At 37.3% G+C, this 22,951-nt stretch overlaps 1 protein-coding gene across 3 annotated transcripts in view; it reads right to left on the minus strand.

Moving 5' to 3' along the window:
• Positions 1-22,951, minus strand: part of ADGRB3 (adhesion G protein-coupled receptor B3) — a 726,796-nt gene that overhangs the window by 390,951 nt on the left and 312,894 nt on the right. For all 3 annotated transcript variants that reach the window (XM_059400179.1, XM_059400180.1, XM_059400178.1), the window contains 2 exons: positions 10,078-10,179; positions 9,596-9,702 (listed from right to left, as the gene is read on the minus strand). In XM_059400179.1, the coding sequence (XP_059256162.1) occupies positions 9,596-9,702; positions 10,078-10,179 (209 nt within the window). The remainder of the gene's footprint in view (positions 1-9,595; positions 9,703-10,077; positions 10,180-22,951) is intronic.

Below are 22,951 nucleotides of genomic sequence, written 5' to 3' on the forward strand. Positions count from 1 at the left end.
TCCTTGAGTTCAAAGCTGTATAAAATAGTCACAGACTGGGACCCAAATTTTCAGGAACCACCTAAATGGGAGACAGAGCATTAAGTAACCCAGTATTTCTCTATGGCTTTTTCAATTATATTTCCATTACTTAAACTTCCTAGTTCTTGTGATACTGTATGAGTCAGAATGGGATAGATTATGCCGTAATAATAAACAATTTTAAAATATAAGTGCCTAAAAACAATAAAAATCCATTTCTCACTCACACTATATATATGTAACTCAGGTCATCAGGAAGTCTCTGTTCATCATAGTCATTCAGGGGTTTGGGGTGATGGAGGTTGAAAGATTTTGCATTGGCAACAGCATTCTCAGCCCAAACATGACAAAGACCACTTCCTTACAGAACCAGTTGGACAGTTCTAATCACACGTGTATACCTAACTTCAAGGAGTGAAGTAACACAATCCTCCCATGTGCCCAGAAGAGGAAAACTAGGTATCACCTAACAGATGTATATCCTGTGGTATGTAAACTGGCTAGCAATCATTTAAATTTTTTGCATTCATCCACCAAAACTTTTCCTTCTTTATGTTTTAATTTTTTTTACATTGGTTACCATTTTACTTCTTTGCATTCCTCTGCCAGAAATTCAACCTTAGATAAAATCTATCCCTGTGCTTCTCAAACGTTAATGTACACATGAGTCAATGAGTCACAGAGGGAGCTTTTCAAAATGCAGATTCTGATTAAGGTGGTCTGGGACATAGTTTCAGATTCTGCATTTCTAACAAGTTCCCAGGTGCTGCTTGTTGATACTTCTGGTCTTCGGAAAACGTTTTAGCTCCACCAAATGCCTTCTCTGCACCTGCATCCAAGCAGCTCAACTGTGCTGGAGAAAAATCACAACTAAACTGACTAGCTGCACTCTAAGTTCTTTATTTAAAGCCTCAGTATAATAGAACTTTTGGCAACCCCTAAGTACACCTGCTTCACACTGTTCTTTATTGTCCTGCCTTCCTCATTTCAGAAAATGACATTCCCATCAGCCAAATGTGTTCACTCAACCTTAATGAAGGATAACATGATCTCTCATCTGGATTACTGCAGCAGGCTTGACAGGTTCCAGTTCTGCTACCCTATAGCCTATTCTCCATAGAACACCATATGACCCTCTTTAATTATAATGAGTCACATCGCTCTTTACTATTAATGGATTCCCATTGCATTTAGAATAAAATTCGAACTCTTAGCAAAGGTCTTTAAGGCATAGAATTATTTTTTCCTACATAGCTCTCCAACTTCATCTCATGACATTCTCTTCTTGCTCAATACCTCTGGCAACTAGATCATCTTTCACTTACATAAAGACTTCGAAGATTTTCCAAATGCTATTCCCTCAAATGGAAGGCATTCTTATTCTCTGACACACTCATTCTTTTCACTCTTTGAATGCCCAGATCCATCTCATTTTTCAGGCCACAGCTTTAAATGTCATTTCTCCACAGAGACCTCTCTGACTTTCTTATCTAAAGCAGTCCCCAAACTTTATTTCCTATGTTGGTATTTGGTTAATTTCCTCCGGCATACCACAATGTGTAATTATATATCATTTCTTGTCTACTCTATTTGCATTTGTGAGTGTCACATTCAAGTTCTATCTTTAGGTCCCTGCATTCTGTTGCACATAAAGGTCAGTAGGATTTGTAGAATAAGTTAATGGGTAATTGAATGGATAGGTGAAAGATTGAATAATAAGATACACTTTCCCTTTGTTTCTTTTTCTTTTGACATTAGCCTAATTCACTATAAAGTATATTTTATTAAATCATCTGATGAATAAATTTCAAGTCAGTGAATTTCAGCTGCTAAAACTAACCCTAACATTTCATCTCTAAGTCACACTAAATCTGTAACCTGGGATAATCCTAAATTCTTTTGGGTTCTTATAGACATAATCAGTAATATATTGTCAGTTTAAAAAAAAAATGAAGTAAAGTATAACTTGAGAAGTATTTCATTATGTATCCTTATAGTGGACTACCTTAAAATTCCCCAGGAAATACTATTCTATGTATTTAAGAGATTTTTTCTTTTTTTTATAATACAATTAAAATTTACTGGTTTAGTACAGTAATTCCTTTAAGGCTGATGATTTTGCCACTAAAACTAGAAAAATCCATATAAATTACAAAAACCATACTCCCTAGAGTATCACATAGCTATGGATGAGATAAACTAAATTTCCAGAAAAAGGGGAGCCTTTCTAAGGTAACCAACAATTTTAGTGATGGCAGAGGTGTTGCTAAATCTGGGCAAGAAGTGAGGGGCAGGTGTAACCCTGGAAGAGGACCTCTAATGAAGAAAGAGAAACTAATGTCTTTATTTGCCTAGCACTAGAAAAATGTATTGGAAATTTGAGAGTCCCTAAAAATCTTACTGGAATTTTTTCTCCATGAGATATTTTACTAAGTTTTTGAAATGCATAAAAAGTTGAGAAGCTAGGATGAAAACTTCTAAAATGCAGAGTATAATTTTCTCCATCTTTGTAAGTATGCATTTGGAAAAAATTTTGAAGTTGCTTGGAAAGAAAGCTCAAGTATTGAGCTGGTTGGTACCTCTTGAAGGAGAGAACTGGATCTTCTACAGTTTCTCAGTGCTGATGGAATAGGCAAACATAGGCTTTCCATCCAAAGCCTTTAAGACACACAGTGGGGGCGCCTGTGTGGCTCAGTGGTTTAAAGCCTCTGCCTTCGGCTCAGGTCATGATCCCAGGGTCCTGAGATCAAGCCCCGGCATCGGGTTCTCTGCTCAGCGGGGAGCCTGCTTCCTCTTCTCTCTCTGCCTGCCTCTCTGCCTACTTGTGATCTCTGTCAAATAAATAAGTCTTTAAGAGAAAGAAAGAAAGATAGAAAGAAAATCTTTAAAAAAAAGAAAAAAGACACACAGTGGAAGAAGAAGGACTAAGCAGAGGTAGTCTTACTAAAATGCAAATCACCTCAACCCAGATCAACTCTCAACTGCATTGAAGTATCAGCTCCTCACTGTATCTGGATTTAAAAAAAAAAAAAAGGAGAAATGCTTTTGGTGGACATTGACATTGTCTAAAAACCCTACATGTGTTTTACACAATGTCTGGCATTTAATAAAAATTAGAAGATATGCCAGATGATGTGACTGATAAAATAATCCCATTCACAAATTATCCAGATATTAGATTTCACTTTGATAAGTAATTTAAAATGACTGTGGTCCATTCTTCGATGGAGAATTCTAAAAGAGTTGAAATCTTAAAAAATAAGATAAAATAAACAAACAAAAACCATTAACAAATGTGTAATCTAGATCAAGAGTTAGTGAACTATATAGCCTGTGGGCCAAATCCAGCCCATTGCTTGTTTTTGTGTAAAGTTTTACTGGAACACCATCATGTTTACTCATTGTTTATGGCTGTTCTTGTGCTACAACAGAATTGAATAGTTAGAAGAGCGACCATATGGGATGTAAAGCCTAAATATTCACTATCTTCTTGAAATATATTAAACTGTGAACTTTGGCATATGAATTGCTTAGAACATTAAAATTTAGTTAACATTTTACTTCCTTTTCTCCCCCATCAGCTCCTTCATGGTAGACAGGATTCAATAAATGTGAGTTATTGTCATTTGCTGAACACTTAGTGAACTCATAATTTTATTCAGGACCACATGCTAAATTCTCTGGAATTGTGAGGTTGAACTCAGATCCTAAAACTTCAACATTTGATCCTGAATAAAAAGTAAAAGGCTTCAGTCCATTTAAAAGGAAATAATGTTCTTGAGCTTCTCCTTGGCATTGTTGAGTTTTGCAAAGACTATCTGAGCTCTGGCAGTGAGTATGCTGACAACTTTGAAAATTGGCAACAAGAACAAAAAAGAAGTCCATTAGTACTTAAAATGAGGGTGTCCACGTTCTTCCAAGAGAGGACGATGTAATTATATATATATGTTTATGAATACTGAATTAATGTTGTAATTAGTAATGATAATAGCTTACATTTACTAAATGTGTACTATGGTAACAATTCCATTTTATTGGCCTAAGGTGACCTCATCACTGGTGTTTTTAAGAATTCCCATGCAATTATAATGTTCACCCAGGATTAAGAAACTTCTGATTTAGCTTCTTCTCCCTGCTTTCACTATCATCTGCTGTGTTCCAACCATACTGTATTACAAAAAGCTAGCAGAACAAGTAACTCCCCTATCTCAGACTCACTTAGCTCCACTTAATTAATGACTAATTGAAAACAAAAATCATCCGCTAGTTCTCCTGGCTGGCTGGACCATAGTATTGGGCTCTTTGTTTCTTAACTACTTATGAAAAAAACAAGACTTTCATATTTTTTGGCTCAATAAATATCTGTTGTAAGCAAAAACTATGGTGGCTATTGTCTTCCTTTCCTCTAAATTAGCTGCAGTAATAAAATGTATTATCCTCCCTGAATCACTATATAGTACTACTCTTAAAGCTAAAATAACACTGTATATTAATTATATTGAAATTAAAATTAAGTAAATAAAAAAATTAAAAATATTCTACTCTTTATGCAGTGTGCTGGGTACTTATGCAAGGAGGTATTGGCCAAAAACTGTAACATGTGAAGAGTTTTGTTGCAACGGAGCAAAATTCACCTGGAAGGTAGGGAATATGTAGAAAAAAAAAAAAAAAAAACATCTATTCTCTGTCTCTCTTTGCCTTTGTCCCTCTGGGTCTCTTTCCCTCTCTCTTCCCTCAAGCTTCCCCTAAAGGAAGATAGCTCTAACTTTGTCTCTCTAACCTAATAATCCAACGATAGAAGTAGAGGAAAATAAGAGAAACAAAGTCCTCAAAGTAGGATTCACGCTTTTTGACATCCCTGACCACAAAATCAACCTTTTGATGACCAGGCTACTGCTCCTAATTCCATATTTACTTGTTTGTTAAATGAAGGTTTGAAAAATAGAAAAGAGGTTTTAAGGGACAATGACTTCATAAGGAAGGACTTTTACTAGAGCAATGTCTTTGACCTTTCTCAGTCCCACTCACTCACTCACTCATCTCCAGGGAAGGAGGAATGACATACGCCTGATGGATTTAGGAAAAGGTATTGGTATGCTTTGTTCAAATTTTGCTTTCGAACGCTCTACACACAGAGTATGTATCCCGTTTGTTCTACGCAATTTATCACTTCAGGAGTAGGTGCGTGTGTGTGTGTGCGCATGTGTATGCATGTATATATGTGTAAGCATGTATCTGCATATGTGTAAAATAGAGGGGGGAGAGAACCAGAGACAGACAGACAGAGAGACAGAGAGGAGGGATGGGGGTAAGAAGAGGCTGTCTGTGACTGTCCAGGTATACCAGACACAGGGGGATCTGTTTATTTAATCCAGGGAGATCTAGCCTCACTTTGGCCACAATATTCATCCTTCTTCTTCAAAGAACTTTATGAGTAACAAGAAAATTCGTCTGACTCCTGTGCCTGTTTCTCAATAGGCTTTAAAATTATTTGTACTTTATTTGGTCTAAGATTCAGAAAATATCCCAGAAATTAAAGGAAATATTAACATATGAGAAAATATGAAAATTTCAAGAATCCTACTACACTTTATTATTCTTCTACCCTCAATGTTCTAAAATTGTGTGCATTCATTTGTGACTTGTCTTTTTTGAATAACAGTTGGATCATGTTAAATTTTGTACCTTATAAAGTTTCAAACAACTTCATGATTATTACCTTATTGAAATTCCTCTGCAATGGCCAAATAATTTCATAAAATAATGTCATCAATCACTCCACATTTCTAGATATTTTTGGGCTAGGAAAATTGCACATGAGGGATAATACTTACTAATTTCACGTGGTTAAAATTCATGAACATTAAGTCTGGTGTATCACCTGAGAACCCTCCAGCTGCCAGGGTGCTTCTACTGATTAGAAAAGTGGCAGAGTCATTCTTTAAAAGCATCTATGGAATATTTAGTATATGCTTAGCACTGTGTTAGTCACTAGATAAATAAAGATTAAAAGAAAAAAAAACAACAACATGGTTTCTGTCCTCAAAGAATTCAAACTAAATGTTCAGTGTAATGGATTAATGATTTTATATATTATACTGATTAACCACCCCATTCTGTCTACTTCAATTGGGTTATAATTAAGAGAATTCATAGAACATACTCAACTAATGTTTTAACTGATGATGAAATGTCATTTCAAACTTAGTTTATGACTATAATTTCATAGTAGGTAACAATTAATATTTAATGAGCTTTACAATTAGAGAGGGGGGCACAAAATGAAACCTTTCAAAGAAAATAGAACAATTAAATTGTGAAATAGTAAATTCTACTAAAGAAGAAGATACAGAGTCTGCAAAGTAATTTTAGAACTTGTGGGTATCAGAACTGTTCTTTAGCACAAGCACTACCTAGCTTTGCTACTCAGACAAAGCATGAGAAGCAACAGGAGTAAGGAAAGCTGGGTTCACTTCCATCTCCAATGGACTTTACTTAGAATACACATGATTAAGTCAAAGTATTAGGTAACCATTATTTAAGGCACAGATTGGTCCTATACTTTCCCAAATAGGGACATGATCCGTAGGCAAGTACTAGATGTGTGTATGTAAGCATATACAATCGTGTGTATATTTCTGTATGTCTGTTTAAACATAATTTGTGTGTGAAAATACATGTGACATCAATCTTATATATACACCTATCTATCCACTCATCTTTCTACCTATCTACTTCATCTGTCTTTATTTACATTTTTCCACATGTACAGTTCACATTAATAAAATGTTGAGTTCTAAAATTTTACTCTTTTTGAGATAATATTTTAACTAAATGTATTTTCTGTACACGTAGGTATTAATACCTCATGGTTACAAAATTCTTTAGAATTTGTAAACATTTCAACAGTATATAGTATGTCATCTGTTCTTCCATAAAATCTCCAGAGATGTTAAGATGATGCTAGTAACTTCAAATAAACTAAGAATTGAGATCATATGACTTTTCTGTAAAACACAAAGCTTGAACCTGCCCTCACTACCAGAATCTAGGGCACATTGTTTTAAATCGAAAGTTCAGGAGGTAGCATGGCCTCTAGAAAATACATGAAGCTTTGGGGGCGCCTGGGTGGCTCAGTGGGTTAAAGCCTCTGCCTTCAGCTCCGGTCATGATCCCAGGGTCCTGGGATGGAGCCCCGCATCGGGCTCTCTGTTCAGCAGGGAGCCTGCTTCCTCCTCTCTCTCTTTCTGCCTGCCTCTCTGCCTACTTATGATCTCTACCTGCCGAATAAATAAATAAAATCTTTAAAAAAAAAATACATGAAGCTTTGTAGCAATTGTACCTGGACACAACTTCCATTCTTTGCCTGACAAAACTGGATTGTTCCCCTGTAGATTTTCAGATTCTCTATATGCAAACCAATGCAGGGATACCCACCTTGCTTCTTGTGAGCACTGAAGCTGGTTTATCAAAGTGCCCAGGTGAGTGCCTAGTACTTGGTAGGAGCTGAATATACTAAGACTGCTTTTTATCTACAGTATCATGCATCTGATTAATGTATGCCAGTCAAAAAGGCAGATACAGGGCCGTCTGGGTGGCTCACTGGGTTAAGCCTCTGCTTTCAGCCCAGGTCATGATCTCAGGGTCCTGGGCTCGAGCTCTCTGCTCAGCAAAAAGCCTGCTTTTCCCTATCTCTCTCTCTCTCTCTGCCTGCCTCTCTGCCTACTTGTGATATCCCTCTGTCAAATGAATAAATAAAATCTTTAAAAAACAAAAAAGGCAGATACATATTGGCTGTCAAATTATTGATTGAATGATTTCTATGGAATTCACAATTAGAGATCAATTCTTCTATTTCACAGTTGTTTCTGTTTCTGTCCATTATCAGATGATCTGCACTCACAGAATACAAACTCATTTAAATATTACTATATAAAACACTGAATTTAGAAAGTAAAAAATTTCTGCAAAAATGTGACATTACATATTAATAAATTCATAAGGATTGACTTATGTTTTACTTAATACATGCAATTACTCCTATTCATTACTCTGGATTAACAGGAATTGAATATGGATATTATTAAGATCAAGTAAACAAAGTCGAATGTCTACAATTAGGGGGATCTAAAACTCATTAAAATTAAATTCATTAGGAAGTTTTGGGTTAATCTTTATTCTGAAATATACTGGTCTAAGTATTTACACTTATTAATAAAATAACTTCATATTCTTATATTTTCTTTTATGAAACAAAGCTATATATTATATTCTGTATATATATTAATATGTATTTTAATTTTGACAGAAATAAGGCTCAGTGAAATGAAATATTATCAATTACCAATATACACATAAATATATATTATTAAACAGAGGTATTTGTGGGTAGCCAGCATAAACTGACATACATGTCAGTATTTCTGTGTAACACACATATGTGTATGTATCTGTGCATATATATATATATATATATATATATTAATAACAAGAACAAGGCTCCAAGTAGTCAAACACTCATCTAATCAATTACTATTACTGATTTGATAAGTAAACATATTAACATTTGGTTTTCAGATTTCCTTAATACTTTTTTTTGTTTGTTTGTTTGGATAATCGAATATATTTGCTTCATCAATATGGATTATTATTGTATGAGCTAAATCTCCATCCCCAAGCAAGAATCCTCTTTGGGGTTTTTTTATTTTTTAAGAATTATGCGTATTTTTGAGTGCCAGTAAAAAATTAAAGGAAAACGTAAGCACAACAAAAGTTAAAGTTTTTTTAACTAAACATCAACCCTGTCAATGTTCAACTTTCCAGCTGGCTCATGATCATATTATTATAAACTCCACAATGTTTATTCAATGTTTATTTCTTGATGGAGTTCCTCCCAATTGTCAGGATGAGATAACAACAGTCTCCAATAATGACAATGGCTTGCACTTGTAAAATACCAAGTGAAATTCATCTGTGCTCAGAATATTCACACATCGTATTTTGTGAATAATTCAATGATGTGTGGTAACAGAGGGGCTTTTTTTTTTTTTTTTAATTTGGCCCACTTCATCTTTTCCAAGTAATTAATTTTCTCTGGTGCAATAACATTGTCATTTTTTCAGTATCTTAACGTCAAAATGCAGTGAGAAATTTGATACCTAAGTGACACAGCTTATCATATCTTAAGTATAAAATGTAAAAGAATATAATTTTAAAATGTATGGTATTTTGAAGTAAGTCTTATATACTATTCAACACGGATCTGTGCTAATCATGATACATAATGTAACTCCTATAGATAAAAACTGAATAACAAATTTTGCTCACGACTTGTCCCCATTAGACAAGGAATTCTTTCATTTAAATAGCAGAAACCATAAAAACCCAAACCCTAGGAATGAAGCAGTTTAGCACTGACTTATAAAAATTAGCTTTCTGTCATATCACTTTTTCCTTCAGGCATTTTTTCAGAGATTTTGGCTGATTTGATTATAAAGCAGAAGGTTAAATTCTCACACAGTGATCATTAGGAAAAAATAAACAGAGCAAGTACTAAAGCTGGCTTTGCACCTACTGAATGCTGCAAGTGTCTGTACTCATTTGATATGCATCTTGCAAAGCTCGGCTGTTCCCAGAAGGCCACTCCATGAAGACTGAGAGAGCAGCGTCTGCTAGTGGTGCCTGTGTGTCACAAAGAACAGAGAGAAGCTTTATAACGGAGATGCTAGAAGGCATCACAGAATTGGGAGGCAGGCTAAAGAACTAAAGGGTTTGTACATTTTCCTGCCTTAGAAGACTTGCATATGAAAATATTACATTGATTATTTTTATAGTGCATGTGAATCACACTGAGAAACCATTGCATTTGCAAGAATTTCTAGGTCTCTTCATTGGCTCCATCTATGAAGCACTTTCCTAAAATTGCTTTATTATTGATTGCTTATTGGACAGATTTATTGATGGATATAGGACAAAAGGATGACTTCATAAGCCAACATAGCATGCTGTTTGTGGATGGCGATCCTAATTTGGTTTCGGTGGGTCATGATACTTTACCTGTGGCATTCAGTGGGCACTGGTTGAATGCAAAGTCACCCGCGGGGGTCCTTTTCCACACCATCGACATCAGATAATCCTCTGGGCATATTTCATAAGGTGCTGCAGTTTGAAACAGAGGGAGTTGAATGCCAGCAGTGTTTGTTTTTCTAAATATTGGCAATAAACAGTCCTCAAATGTATCTATCTGTGGAACTCTTTCATTTTCTTTAAAGTATATTCTTTACTGAGATGTTAGCAATGTCTTCATAACCAAAAAACCCACCAGGTTTCATTTCATTATCTATGAAATCTCCACAGAAATGTTCTTTCTTTGGAAAATGCTTACTCTGGAGACTTTTTTTTTTAAAAAGTCCTTTGAATTTGCTTATAAATTGAACATTACATTCAAGCATATTTAAAAAAATCTTTCCAATATTTATAAAGTTTTGAAATATTGTGCAATAAAATTATTTCCAATAAACTGAAAGCCATATTAGAATTATTAGCTCTAAGTGTTAAGAGGAAATAAACATAAAAGGCAAGAATATGTAACTTCTTATTCTTCATACAAGAGCAATGATGTCAATCACACTACATCATATGAAAATGAACTGATTTGATCTTTTGGCCTTCATATTTTCAAAAACTCAATTTAATTACTGAGATGAGAAAGTTAAAGGGAACCCAAGAATAACAGAGGTATATCAGAAATATTTTAATAGGAAGCCAAAGACTTGTAAAGTCTGTCTATCCTCTGCTCCGCATTAAACCTCACACCTTGCTCCTAGAAAGAACATACCAGTCTTTGTTCTGGACACACCTACTCTTGTACTTTTTTTAAAAAATAAGATTTTATTTATTTATTTATTTGACAGAGATCACAAGCAGGCAGAGAGGCAGGCAGAGAGAGGGAGGAGGAAACAGGCTTTCTGCTAAGCAGAGAGCCTGATGCCGGGATCCATCCCAGGACCCCGGGATCATGACCCGAGTGGAAGGCAGAGGCTTTAACCCACTGAGCCACCCAGGTGCCCCTACTCTTGTACTTTTTAATACAGCACTGCCACGCATATGCTCATATATTTGTGTTCCTCAGCTGCCTGACATCTTGTTGTTCTCATCTCAGTATCTTGCACCTAATGGTTTGTCTGACACACAGAAGTTGTTCAAAGTTAAATAAATAAATGAAGCAATATTTCAATATATAAATACCATTAATAAGTAAATAGACCCCCCAAAAAGTACCTAATATATATGTATGTATATGTGTGTAGACATATATGTGTATATATATGTACCTAATATATATGTGTGTATCTACATATACATACACATATACATATATATGTATATATATGAGTGTGACTCCCAGGGAGAGATTCCTTCCTTTGAGAATATACTATTTAATCTATGATAATCATAATCTACAGATACTGATTTTATTTCAGAATTTATGAGCTCATTAGGGTACATTATAACTGTTAGTGGAGAAGAATACAATTTCAGAAATTACAGTCTTGAAACAATATTTTCTTTATCTGGGGTAGCAGGACTGGAAGAATCTGCTTTTCGTGGGGTGAGGATCAGACAAAATGGGCAAAGTGGCTCCCGCTTTGCTAATCTCTGTGGTCAGTGTGGAAGTGGGTGGTTGCATGTTCTTGGCTGGTGGTAACTGCTGCCTCCCTTAATTTAGTTTTCTGCTGTTTCTATTCTTGCGCTATTGGAGGAGGGAGCCCTGTGGAGGGGCTGTCCCCACCTTCGCTTGAGTCAAACCATTTTTCGGTGATTTTTAAAAAATTTTATTATTTTATATTTTTGATTTATGGTGACTCCACCTCTATTCATCAGCACCACTCCCAGGCCAGACTCAGTGGCAAATCCTGGTCTTGGGTCCTAGGAAAGGGCCAAGCTAGCCTGAGCTGTTCTGCCCCCTACAACAGCCTGCATGAGTTAAAGAGGCCTAAAGGGCACACTTGGCTCCTGTAATAAAAAAAATGTTTAGAATCTGAAAATAATAATAATAATTATAATAATAACAATAATTATTATTATTGACCTCTCTCTTGCCTGTTTCCCATATGGTAAAAGAGACTACTAATCTCTACCTCATAAGATTATTGGGGAAGATTTTTTTTTTTTTAAGATTTTATTTATTTATTTGACAGAGAGAGATCACAGGTAGGTAGAGAGGCTGGCAGAGAGAGAGAAAGGGAAGCAGGCTCCCTGCTGAGCAGAGAGCCCGATGTGGGACTCGATCCCAGGACTCTGAGATCATGACCTGAGCCGAAGGCAGCGGCTTAACCCACTGAGCCACCCAGGCGCCCCAGATTATTGGGGAAGATTAAATGAGCCCATGCATATAAGACTTTTAATAAGGGTTCAATGTTACTACTATTATTAACACATTGAAATCATCTAGGGAAACTATTTAATAAAGGAAAAAGCAGGGCATAAGATGATTCTGCAAAAGACACAGGGACCAAGGATAGGACCAAGGAAGAGGTCCAAGTGCCTTATGGAGGCCTGACAGAGAATAGCTTTCTAGGACCCCAAAGAAAGTATTCTCAAGGAGGAGGGAGAAGTTAGAGTATAAAGCACTATGGAGATAGTCCAGTGAGTAATGCCAAGATGAGAACATTAGGTTTAGCCTTCAGGAGATCTCTGGTGGGGTAAGGTGGAGACGTTTTATGAAAATGGGTTTGGTAAAGGTTGAAAGGACTGCTAAACCATCACCAAGCAAAGATTCCCTAAATTGCTGCCCAAGTATTTTAATGAGAACCTAGACTATTAACTCAGCATGAGGGCAATCATCTTGAATAATTGGAAGTAGCCAAGAAGATATGCAGGAAGTCAAAGCAAAGGCTACTGAGTCAGGATTCTAGAATCTAGTCCTGCTGATACCTCCATCACTTCAGATAATCCTCGTATTTGAGGGCCTTGGTGCCATCATCTGTAAAGAGGTAGGAGGTGGCATAGTTCATCTGCAATGTCCTTTTCAGTTCCAAAATGTCCACATGTTTAAACCATTATCTTGTGTTATCTGTCCAGGCTGTCACAGGGGGCAGGGGGCTCAGGCTAGCCTGGCCCTTTCCTAGGACCCAAGACCAGGATTTGCCACTGAGTCTGGCCTGGGAGTGGTGCTGATGAATAGAGGTGGAGTCACCATAAATCAAAAATATAAAATAATAAAATTTTTTAAAAATCACCGAAAAATGGTTTGACTCAAGCGAAGGTGGGGACAGCCCCTCCACAGGGCTCCCTCCTCCAATAGCGCAAGAATAGAAACACAGAAAACTAAATTAAGGGAGGCAGCAGTTACCACCAGCCAAGAACATGCAACCACCCACTTCCACACTGACCACAGAGATTAGCAAAGCGGGAACCACTTTGCCCATTTTGTCTGATCCCCACCCCACGAAGAGCAGATGCTTCCAGCCCTGTTATCCCATCCAACCTCCTGCTATATGGCCAACGAGGCCAGGGAAGTGTCTCCTGAGAGGAGGGGTGACAGTGTCAGAAAGAAAAGACAAAGTCCAGAGTTAAGACTGTTGTGGGGGGAGGTCAGTCATTGCTACACAGCTAGGTGGTGCCCAGATTAATGACAGTGAAGGGGAAATAGTAGGAAGAAGGAAAAGTTAGCAAATGTTGGAGCCACAGTAAGAATGTGATCAGTTTGGCTTCTGATCTCAGCTCTTACTTGCTATGTTGCAGTCAAGCCCTGATGTACATCCTCTGCTTCCAGTTGTGTATTGGCAACACATAGGTGTTTTCCTTGGTTCAGATGTCTTTCTTGAACATTAGACTGGCATATCCAAATGCTGAGTGACACTTACTGTTTGTTCTTTCTGTTCCAAAGAAATCTCGGAGTCAGTCTGCCTACATTTCAACTCCTACCATTTTCTCCATAATGCTGCTTGTTTCCTCTCCTTGTATTCCCTAACTCTGTTAATGGTGTCTCTAATCTTGTGACCATAACTGAAACCATCAGATTCATCTTCTACGGATTGTTCTCTTCTCGTTAAACTTACCATGATTCTAATTTCATTGTTTACCCAAGCAACCATCCTATTCCAGTTGAATGAGGGGAACAACCTCATTGGTTCATTCGGCATTGACCTGACACATGCCAGGCTCTGTTCTAGGGAGAATCAGTGGTGCAAGAGAGCAGCACTCTCTGTCTCATGGAGCTTTCAGTCAAAGGGAGGAGGCAGAGGTCAAACAATTACATGTACCATTACTTGAGTATAACTATGATAACCTCTGCAAATAGGAAGTACAGAATGCTACTTCAATCTAAACTGAAGAACAGAAGTCTTCCTGGAGGAAAGCGACACTTGATAGTGACTGACTGTACCAGGGGCAGCAAGCAATCTGGGTAGAGTGAACGGTATTTGCAAAGGCCTGGAAGCGGAGAAGAGGTTGGGGCCTGTGACCAGTGGAGCTGGAGGGAACAATTTTAAGAGAAGTGTGGAGTAATGATGGGCTGGGAGACAGGCTAACATTAGTGCCTACAGGGCTTCACAGCTACTGAAGGGTTAAACAAAAGATCAACATAATTCAATTTTTAACTTTAAGAAGATCTGTTTGCTTTCTGTGGGTAACAGCAATTGGAAGCAGTAGGTAAGGCAAGACAATCGAAGAGGTGAGCATAGTGCTTCAGTGATGAAATGATGGTGGCTTTATGCAGGATGTTTAAAGATGAAGAAACGGTGGGAACAAGATAAATTTAGAAAGTAGTAGACTAAATAACGTGGCGAATGAAGGACTGAGGGGTTAAGGATGATGCCTGCTTTCTTCTGAGCTGAAGAACTGGGTATAAAGTGGAACTATTTACTCTCTAGTATCTTCTACCTTTAATCCAATTTTCATGCCATATTAACAAAGTAATCTCCAAAATGAAGCTTAATCCCATAACTTGCTGCTTAAAACCTTTCCATGCTTCTCCAGTATTGACAGGATAAAGATAACTCTGTTCTCTGTGATAAATAAAGGCCCTTCTAGCAAGCTCAAAGCTCGCGCATTCCAGTTATGGCTCTTATTTATTCTCCTATGCATCAGCCACACAGAATTAATCGTCATCCTCCAAATATTCCACACGAGGTCACATTCGCCTGTGTTTCTGTAAATGTCAACCAAAACTTCTTTAGAATAGGAAAATCATAATAAATGTTAAACGCACAAACTACATCATGCACATTTTATTACATAATTGAATTCCGTGTAAAACAACTAGTCCATTTTTAATGAAGATACACCAGCAATTAACCTATTAGTACCGTTACACCTAATTATCTTTCTTTGGGTTCATTTTACACATCCAACTTCTGTTCAAAATCTCCCTCATTAACTCTTCATTTTTAATCCCTTTCACTTGTTTTTTTTTCTGTTTTTCAGTGTTTTTAAACTTAGTTCCACTGATGAAATTTGAAATACATTTCATAAAACGGGTTGCCAGAGCGTTCAATTTTGTTTCTGATTTAATCTTGACACAAAGCAATGAAGAAGCAATTTGCACCCTGGACTTCCTTATTCCCCTCTGTGGTTTCAGAAAGCTTTTCACACCTATTGTAATTCTGCCAAAAATTCGCCTTTTTAAAACTGCGCCCTTCCCCCACCGTCGGCTGTGGTCAGAAACTCTAGTAATTGCAAGCATTAACCACTAGATGGCACGGATGGGCCAATAGGGTGAAATGTTCTCTCGGGTCGCAGCTGAAACTGATGAGGTTCAAAATTAAGGTGGGTAGAAGTAGTAACTGTCAGCTAGGGAATATGGGTCAAGGCTTTTTTTTTTTTTTTTTTTTTTTTTTTTAAAGGTACAATACTTGAAGAAAAATAAAATTTCTTCTTTTTCAGTAAGTACGACGTTTAGTGATAAAACCAGCCTCAGTTACAAGGCCTTTCAGCCTTACCCAGCCTCCACTCTTTCCACATTCTGCCGTCCCCCACTCCCACACTGACCCCTTTGGTGGTTCTCCAATCTTCCAGGGGGGCTTCCACCTCAGAGCCCAGCCCATGCACTTGCTCTTTCTTTTTAGGATAGCCCTCCCTCTCTTGCCCAAATGTCTGCATGGTTTTTGGCTTCACCGCCTTTCATCTTTGCTGAAATCTTGCCTTTTCAGGGATTTCCTGACTTCTCTCAAACACTCCTACACCTTCCTCTGTTTTAGTCTTCTCCAAAACGATTGCTGTACTTGTAACTTCTGTGTCTTTTTTCCTAGCCTTCTTATTTTGCAGTACTATTATTATTATTATTAACTTTATTGTTAGTTTATTGATTGCCTTCTCCTACTAGGATGTGAGCATCATGAAGACAATAATTCTTCTGTTTTGTTTCACTCCTAGAGCACTTTGTACTTAGGAGTCTAGCAAATGATAGGTGGATGCCTATGGATATACTCATATCTTTTAAGCCAAAAATTACCAAATACTTTTAAAAGTTCTATTTTGGGGGCACCTGGGTGGCTTAATCAGTTAAGCATCCCCCTTCCACTGAGATCATGACCTTGAGGTACTGGGATCCAGCTCTGCATAGGGCTCCCTGTTCAGCGTGGAGCCGGCACCTCCCTCCTCCTCTGCTCCTACCCTCTGCTTGTGCTCGCGCTCTCGCTCTCAAATAAATAAAAAAAATATATATATTTTAAAAAGATCTATTTTTCCATTACCTCAGTACTGAAGATGACAGAAAATGAGGATGATTCTGCAAAGTACTGAGGACAGTGTTTAAGTGTGTGCATGTATGTGTTTAAGTGAGCAGTAAGTTAACAATATTCAGTTAGGAAAAGTAAGAGAGGGAGGTTAACCTACTATAGGTTAAATTACTATAGTTTACTTAAAAATTAACAAAAATGGGTTTCCAAGATACAAGGTATTGACAAAGGTTGAGTTTTGTAGGGCTGTGTTCGACTTGGTAAGAGTCCATGGAACCCTGTCCAGAATTATCCAGTGTGATCTGTATATATCCAACCACAGCGATCAATTATTAATTTCTATTTCCCTAATGAAAATCAGTATGGCCTACCTCAACCAGACCAAAAACAAAACAAACAAACAATATCACAGTAATTTTTCAAACTTAAAGAGGTCAAGAAATTTGTATTCCTCCACCATCAATTCATAGCGCTTTGGATTCATTGTGCTTCTTATAGATGGAAACACAGTACACAAGTAATAAGAAAGGAAGATGATAAGGGAATCATATACTCAGATTTGCAAATCTGTAGGATTTTCAGTGTTTTAGTAGTAATGTCAAATCCCATCTGCTTTAAATAATTCAACAAAGGTCATTTGGCACTCATTGAAGATTATATCTTTGAAGAGTTTAGTTCAGAAAACAGGTGTATTTATGCTCATACCAAAAGAAAAACAGCCTAGATATTAAATCAGAATTTATTTTCTTCCACATCAGGTTTATGAAGTCCCCAGTAGTAGGAAACTTTCTTCTCTTCTCAGTGCATCTTACGGAATTCATTCATTCTCCAGATATTTATTGAGCACTCATAATGTCCCTATACCTTGTAAAATATAGCACATAAAGAAAATGAACAAAAATAATCAGGGTCTCTTAGCTACCAAGATGGTGAGGGAGACGATAAGAGGAGAAACTGTAATACACTGGGATGCCCACTATGATCTGAGAAGTCCTGGTTGCTCTAGGAGTACTTTGGGGGAGAGTATAGCAGCGGCAGATTTCCAGAAGGGATGTCCAAGGATAATTAGGAGTTGGCCAGTGAGGAAGGGGAAAGTGTGCCTTGGGAACCACAGGCAGCAAAGAGAACCTGGTATATCCGAGAAATTGGGAATCAGTCAGAATGGCTACAAATGGTACAAAGTTGGGGATGAGTAGAGGTGGGTATTACTGGAGGGGCAGGGGTGACGATGGTAAGAAACTAGGAGTTTGAATTTAAGGGCAGGGGAAGTTTATTATAATGTGTTGGATGCTATACATACAGTTTGGGGAATGGATTGAAGGAAAGTGAGACTGAAGGCGGGGACTGTGACAATCTTAATGGGGTAATTAGGGAAAGGGCATGACATGACGGGAAGTGCCAAGGGGGAGGGAAGCAAGTGGTTCAAAAATCTATCTAGGACAGAGAATGGGCTCAGCTCCATGGATGGATGCAGGAAGTGAGGAAGAAAGAGAAATAAAAGATGAAGGTCAGGTGCCCAGGAAGAGTGACTGCTGTGCCACAGCTTCAGTTAGAGCAGTTGAGGAAGATATTGGTTAGGAGGATAGATGCTGAAAATAGTTTTTGAATTTGAAGTATCTGAGCCCCTCTTGGTATTATCAAAAAGGTAGTTGGTGTATGGAACTAAAGCTCAAGACAAAAAGATAAGTTAAAGAGAGAGACTTGGGTTAAGTTTTTGTTTTTTGGTTTTTTTCCCGGTTCAATGTATATTTTATAAATTAGAAAATACACAATTAGCTCACATCACTCTGTATGCTCAAAATAAAAACATATTATTGTAGGGCAATATGAAGGACTCTTGTTTTTTGTGCCAACAGCAACTCTGTTCATCAGCTGAAAGATCCCACTGTTTGCTATCGCTAGTGCAAAGATATAAAAACCCATTTGTAAGATACAACTGTACTTGAAGTCACAAGTACGTAGTTAGCATGCTATCTTAAAACAAGGTAACAATTACCTAGTGATTAGCTGTTAATCTGTCTATTCAAACTAATTTTCTGTCTCTTAAAAATAGCAAAAATTATACAGGGCTTAACTCAATTTGATGTGGAAAATTAGTTTTCACCCTTATGCTAGAATTTCAGCATTAAAGAGAAATTGATTCTACACTGTAGAGTTGGCATGCAGGAAAAAAAAAAAAAAAAAACAAAAAAAGAAGGAAGGAAGGAAGTAGAGGAGAGGGGGGAGGAAAAACCCATACACTACGCATGACCCCAATTTCAAATTTCACTTGTTGGCAATTTATTAATTCTTATGTTGGGAGAATTCCTTGTGCTGGGGGATGCGGAGGTGAATGAGATAGATCTGGTCTCTGTGCTCACATAGCTTACAGCTCTAATTTCAGCAGGGGAACACACCCATGGGAAGAATTCACGGTGCTGCTAAGGTCTGAGGGGAAAAGAGGGGCGCTTATGGAACACGTTTTGTAATAGCATTCCTCACATAGAAATGGTTTTTATCAGTGTCAAGTTGAAACAATGTAAAATTGTAACAGCAATATGTACGCATCATGTATCACTGTGACTTAGGCACTCTTCCTAGTGCATTACATTTTTAAATTCATCTTATTCTCATAATAAGAATGAAGTAGATACAATTGTTATTCTCTTTTTAAACACGAGGAAACCAAGGAATTAGAAAAATCACTGCTCGAGGAGGTGGTCCGTAGACCTGTGTCAATCAAACAAGACTCTCGATCCATTCTCTGAGAATCTTACAGTATCACCAAGCATTTGTTGTTGTGGTAAACAAGGTATTTATATATCTTGCAAAAGTTTATCTTTAAGTCTTGGAGGTAGCAAACCACAAACTTTAAATTCATTAGCAGACAATGTGTGTTGCATTGCCTGTTTGAGGACTGGATGGTGTTTATACATATATACCCTAGAAAAAAATCTGAAAACTTAGTTTTAATCCTGTACTTCAATTTAGCAGACAAGGTCACTCTAATTCCAACCTGTTAAAAAGATTAATAATAATAATTATTATTATAGCTAACTTTAATTGTGAGGAATAGTTCTAAGTGGCTATTTACTAACCTCAAGTAAGACAAGTTTTATATTGGGTACGCTGCTAGAGCATTGCATTTATTTGCCTTTCTATATTATCTTAGGAACTGTCGAGGATAACCGTGCTTCATCAGCTTTTCCAGGTCATGGCACATGTAGAAAATGATAACATGTGGAGGCACACTAGGGTAACGGGCAAGACTACTGGAGGCTGGAGGCTGCCGGCCACATCCTCCTGTCTTGCCAGCTGCCCTGAGGCCTTCAGAATCTCTATTTGTTTATACCTGGGACCAGTCCTAGCCTGACAGGTGGCTAGGAGACAGCCTTGAGGAGCTCTGGTCTAAAGGTATGTGCAGGGCTGAGATTTGGGGAAATCGAGGAACTCGATATGAAAATACTTATTTTTCTTACCTCCAACATTGCAATGATTTATTTCTAAAGAAGGAAAGCTCCTGCCACAAATTGTAACTACAAAACAAAAATAGTATGTGTGTTAAAAATGTCTATTCAAATTCTACCTAGGTAAACTAACAGCATTTTGAGAGAATAAAATGATTATAAAAGGTAAGGAATTACTATCATAGTCATTTTGAAGTTTTCATTCACAAGCTTTTACACAAATTGTTGTATTTTGTATTGTATATTGTACCTCATACAAATGGTCCCATTACAATGTTTATGATATAGAATAAAAATTTTCAAAAGAGCATGTGTCTAGTGGTCTACATTCAACTAGGCTCAATGCAGAGAAAGGGATTTAGGAGTCTGAAAGTAGATAACTCATCTGTAATGAGCTGGAATTCTAGCTAAGAGATATAATAATAGGTAACAGTAAAATGTAATAACAATACCTAATAAGGGAAGCACAAAGCAAGTCTATAGAGGTTCAAAGAAGAAAGCACTCATGCAATTGTGGGAGAAATAAGAATGATTAAAGGAGGAGACAGCTTTTAATGGGTTAAGCTCCCAAGATGCTCCCATGTTAGCGGGTGAAGGTGGAGACAGGACCGGGACTGGATGGGAGCCCAGGTGAATAAGTGCAAGCAGCAGAGTAGGGACAGAATGTGTGCTTCCATATCCAGGAATCAGGGATGGGATCCGTTATGTTCTGTACATGTTTTATAAATGAGTAGAGGGTGATGACCCTTGAAAGATAATCAACTGATAGACGGGGATACTAGAATCCCAAGGATTCCAATATGCACTGAATTGGGCAAGTAATGAGGAGTCATAGCATTTTATTTTTCTTTTTAAGCAAGTGAGTCCATGACTAAGGTCCAAAAGCAGAGAAGAATCAGATAAACTTGTGTGGAAGAGATTAGAAAAGGTGGATGCTGCAATAAAATGGTTAATGGACAAAGATGACCTGGACTAGAATTATTTAGTAATTTCAATTACCTATAGCATTTTATAATTTTATACATGAAATGATCCCCTGAGCACATCTTATTATCCCCAGTTTGTATATGAGGACACTGAGACCCAAAGCCAAACTTTGACTCCACATCCCAGGCTCTTAATGTCTCACTGACCCTCCCCGCTAGCAGGTGGTGTTCAGGGGAAGAAAAAAGCAGGGTCACTGAAGGAAGACTTGATGGCGGTGGAATCTGTCACTAAGAAAGGTAAGAAGTAGAAATTACTTCAGATGACAAGACGGATTTGGCTGTCAGACAGAAAAACTCTTCTGGTGACACTGAGGATGACTGGCTAACCCAGCTGGAAAGCTCTGTCAGGTGTTTGCAGGAGAGGAGACCTAATGATGCAGATTTGTGGGTGCTTCTCACAAGTGATAGCTGAAGAGAGGGAGAGAGAGAGAGGACTTTGCCAGGACTTCCCCAGGGTGGGGAAATGAGGGGACGGGACAGAACAGTGATGAATAATGTAGGTAGAATTATTACCCAGCAATGGATTTGAAGTCAAGAATAAGAGGGGGGGGGAGAAAGAGAGAGAGAGAGAGAACAACCAAGAACACCAGGGGCAGGATCTTAGGGTCATTTGTAAGTCAGAACATGCAAGGAGTGGGAAATAAGTGAGGATGAGAAATGTCAAGGACTAATAATAATTATATATATTATATATAATATATATAGTAAAAATAATAATAGTGTCTTGGTAAACTTTAAACCTAAAAAGCAGTTTTACTAATTGCCTTAATTTTAATTGTATTAAGTGGTTCCGAACACACATTTATTTTTATTTTAAAACAATGTCAGATGAAATGAAGAAATAAAAAAATAGTAAAAAGTGCTGCTTAATTTTTCTCTTTCAATTTGAGAATGATCAGCATGTTGCCAAATATTTCTAAATTGGACCAGGTAGGGTAATAGAAGATTACAATAAATTGCTTTTTTAGGTTTCTGCCATGACAGAAGCTGTGAAAGTTTTCCCAAAGTCTTATCTGACGAGCAACCCGATAAGACAAATTATGACAATTATTAACTCCATAGTAACAGGTTTGAATAATGAACATGTGATACTTTCTCGTATACACATTGATTATTTTAGACCCCAGTAGGTCTTCCTTAATTCTGCCTATAAAATTTAGCTGATTTGTTGCAGAACTGTGGACTGGAGTAGGTAATAAAACCCATGTTTTTCAGGAGGATCAGATGCTTTCTTAGATATTTATTAAGCAATAGGTGATCTCTCTTGCCTATGGGGTATCTTCAAGTTCTGATTTATTTCCCTACTTTTTAGAATGTATCTGAGGTGACCTGGCAAGAACAAATACCTAGTGCCACCTGCTGTCAACAAAGAACTCGGAGGTTGGTTTTAGGTGAGTGACGGGCGTGAACGCTTGGGTGCAACAATGTTTGCAATGTCCCAAAATCTCTAGTGAAAACATTTGCCTAAACCTTTAGAAACTGAACAAGTAAGAATATAATTACAGGATAAGCATAGGACATCTGATAGAAAAATAAAAATCCTAACAGAGTCGGGGCTTTTTAAAACCACTATTAGTGATTACCCTTGTGGTTTGGAATGAAAAATGTATGTGATTTGTATATGAGTATTTCAGTACAGAGTAGTGTACTTTTTTTTCTTTTTAGAAATGTAAATTTTACACTCACATATTTGGGTTTCTTTTTTTTTTTTTAAGATTTTATTTATTTATTTGACAGAGAGAGAGATCACAAATAGGCAAAGAAGCAGGCAGAGAGGGAGGAAGAAGCAGGCTCCCCACTGAGCAGAGAGCCCGAT

Source organism: Mustela nigripes, chromosome 5 (genome assembly GCF_022355385.1).
Source record: "Mustela nigripes isolate SB6536 chromosome 5, MUSNIG.SB6536, whole genome shotgun sequence".
Taxonomy (NCBI): Eukaryota; Metazoa; Chordata; class Mammalia; order Carnivora; family Mustelidae; genus Mustela; species Mustela nigripes.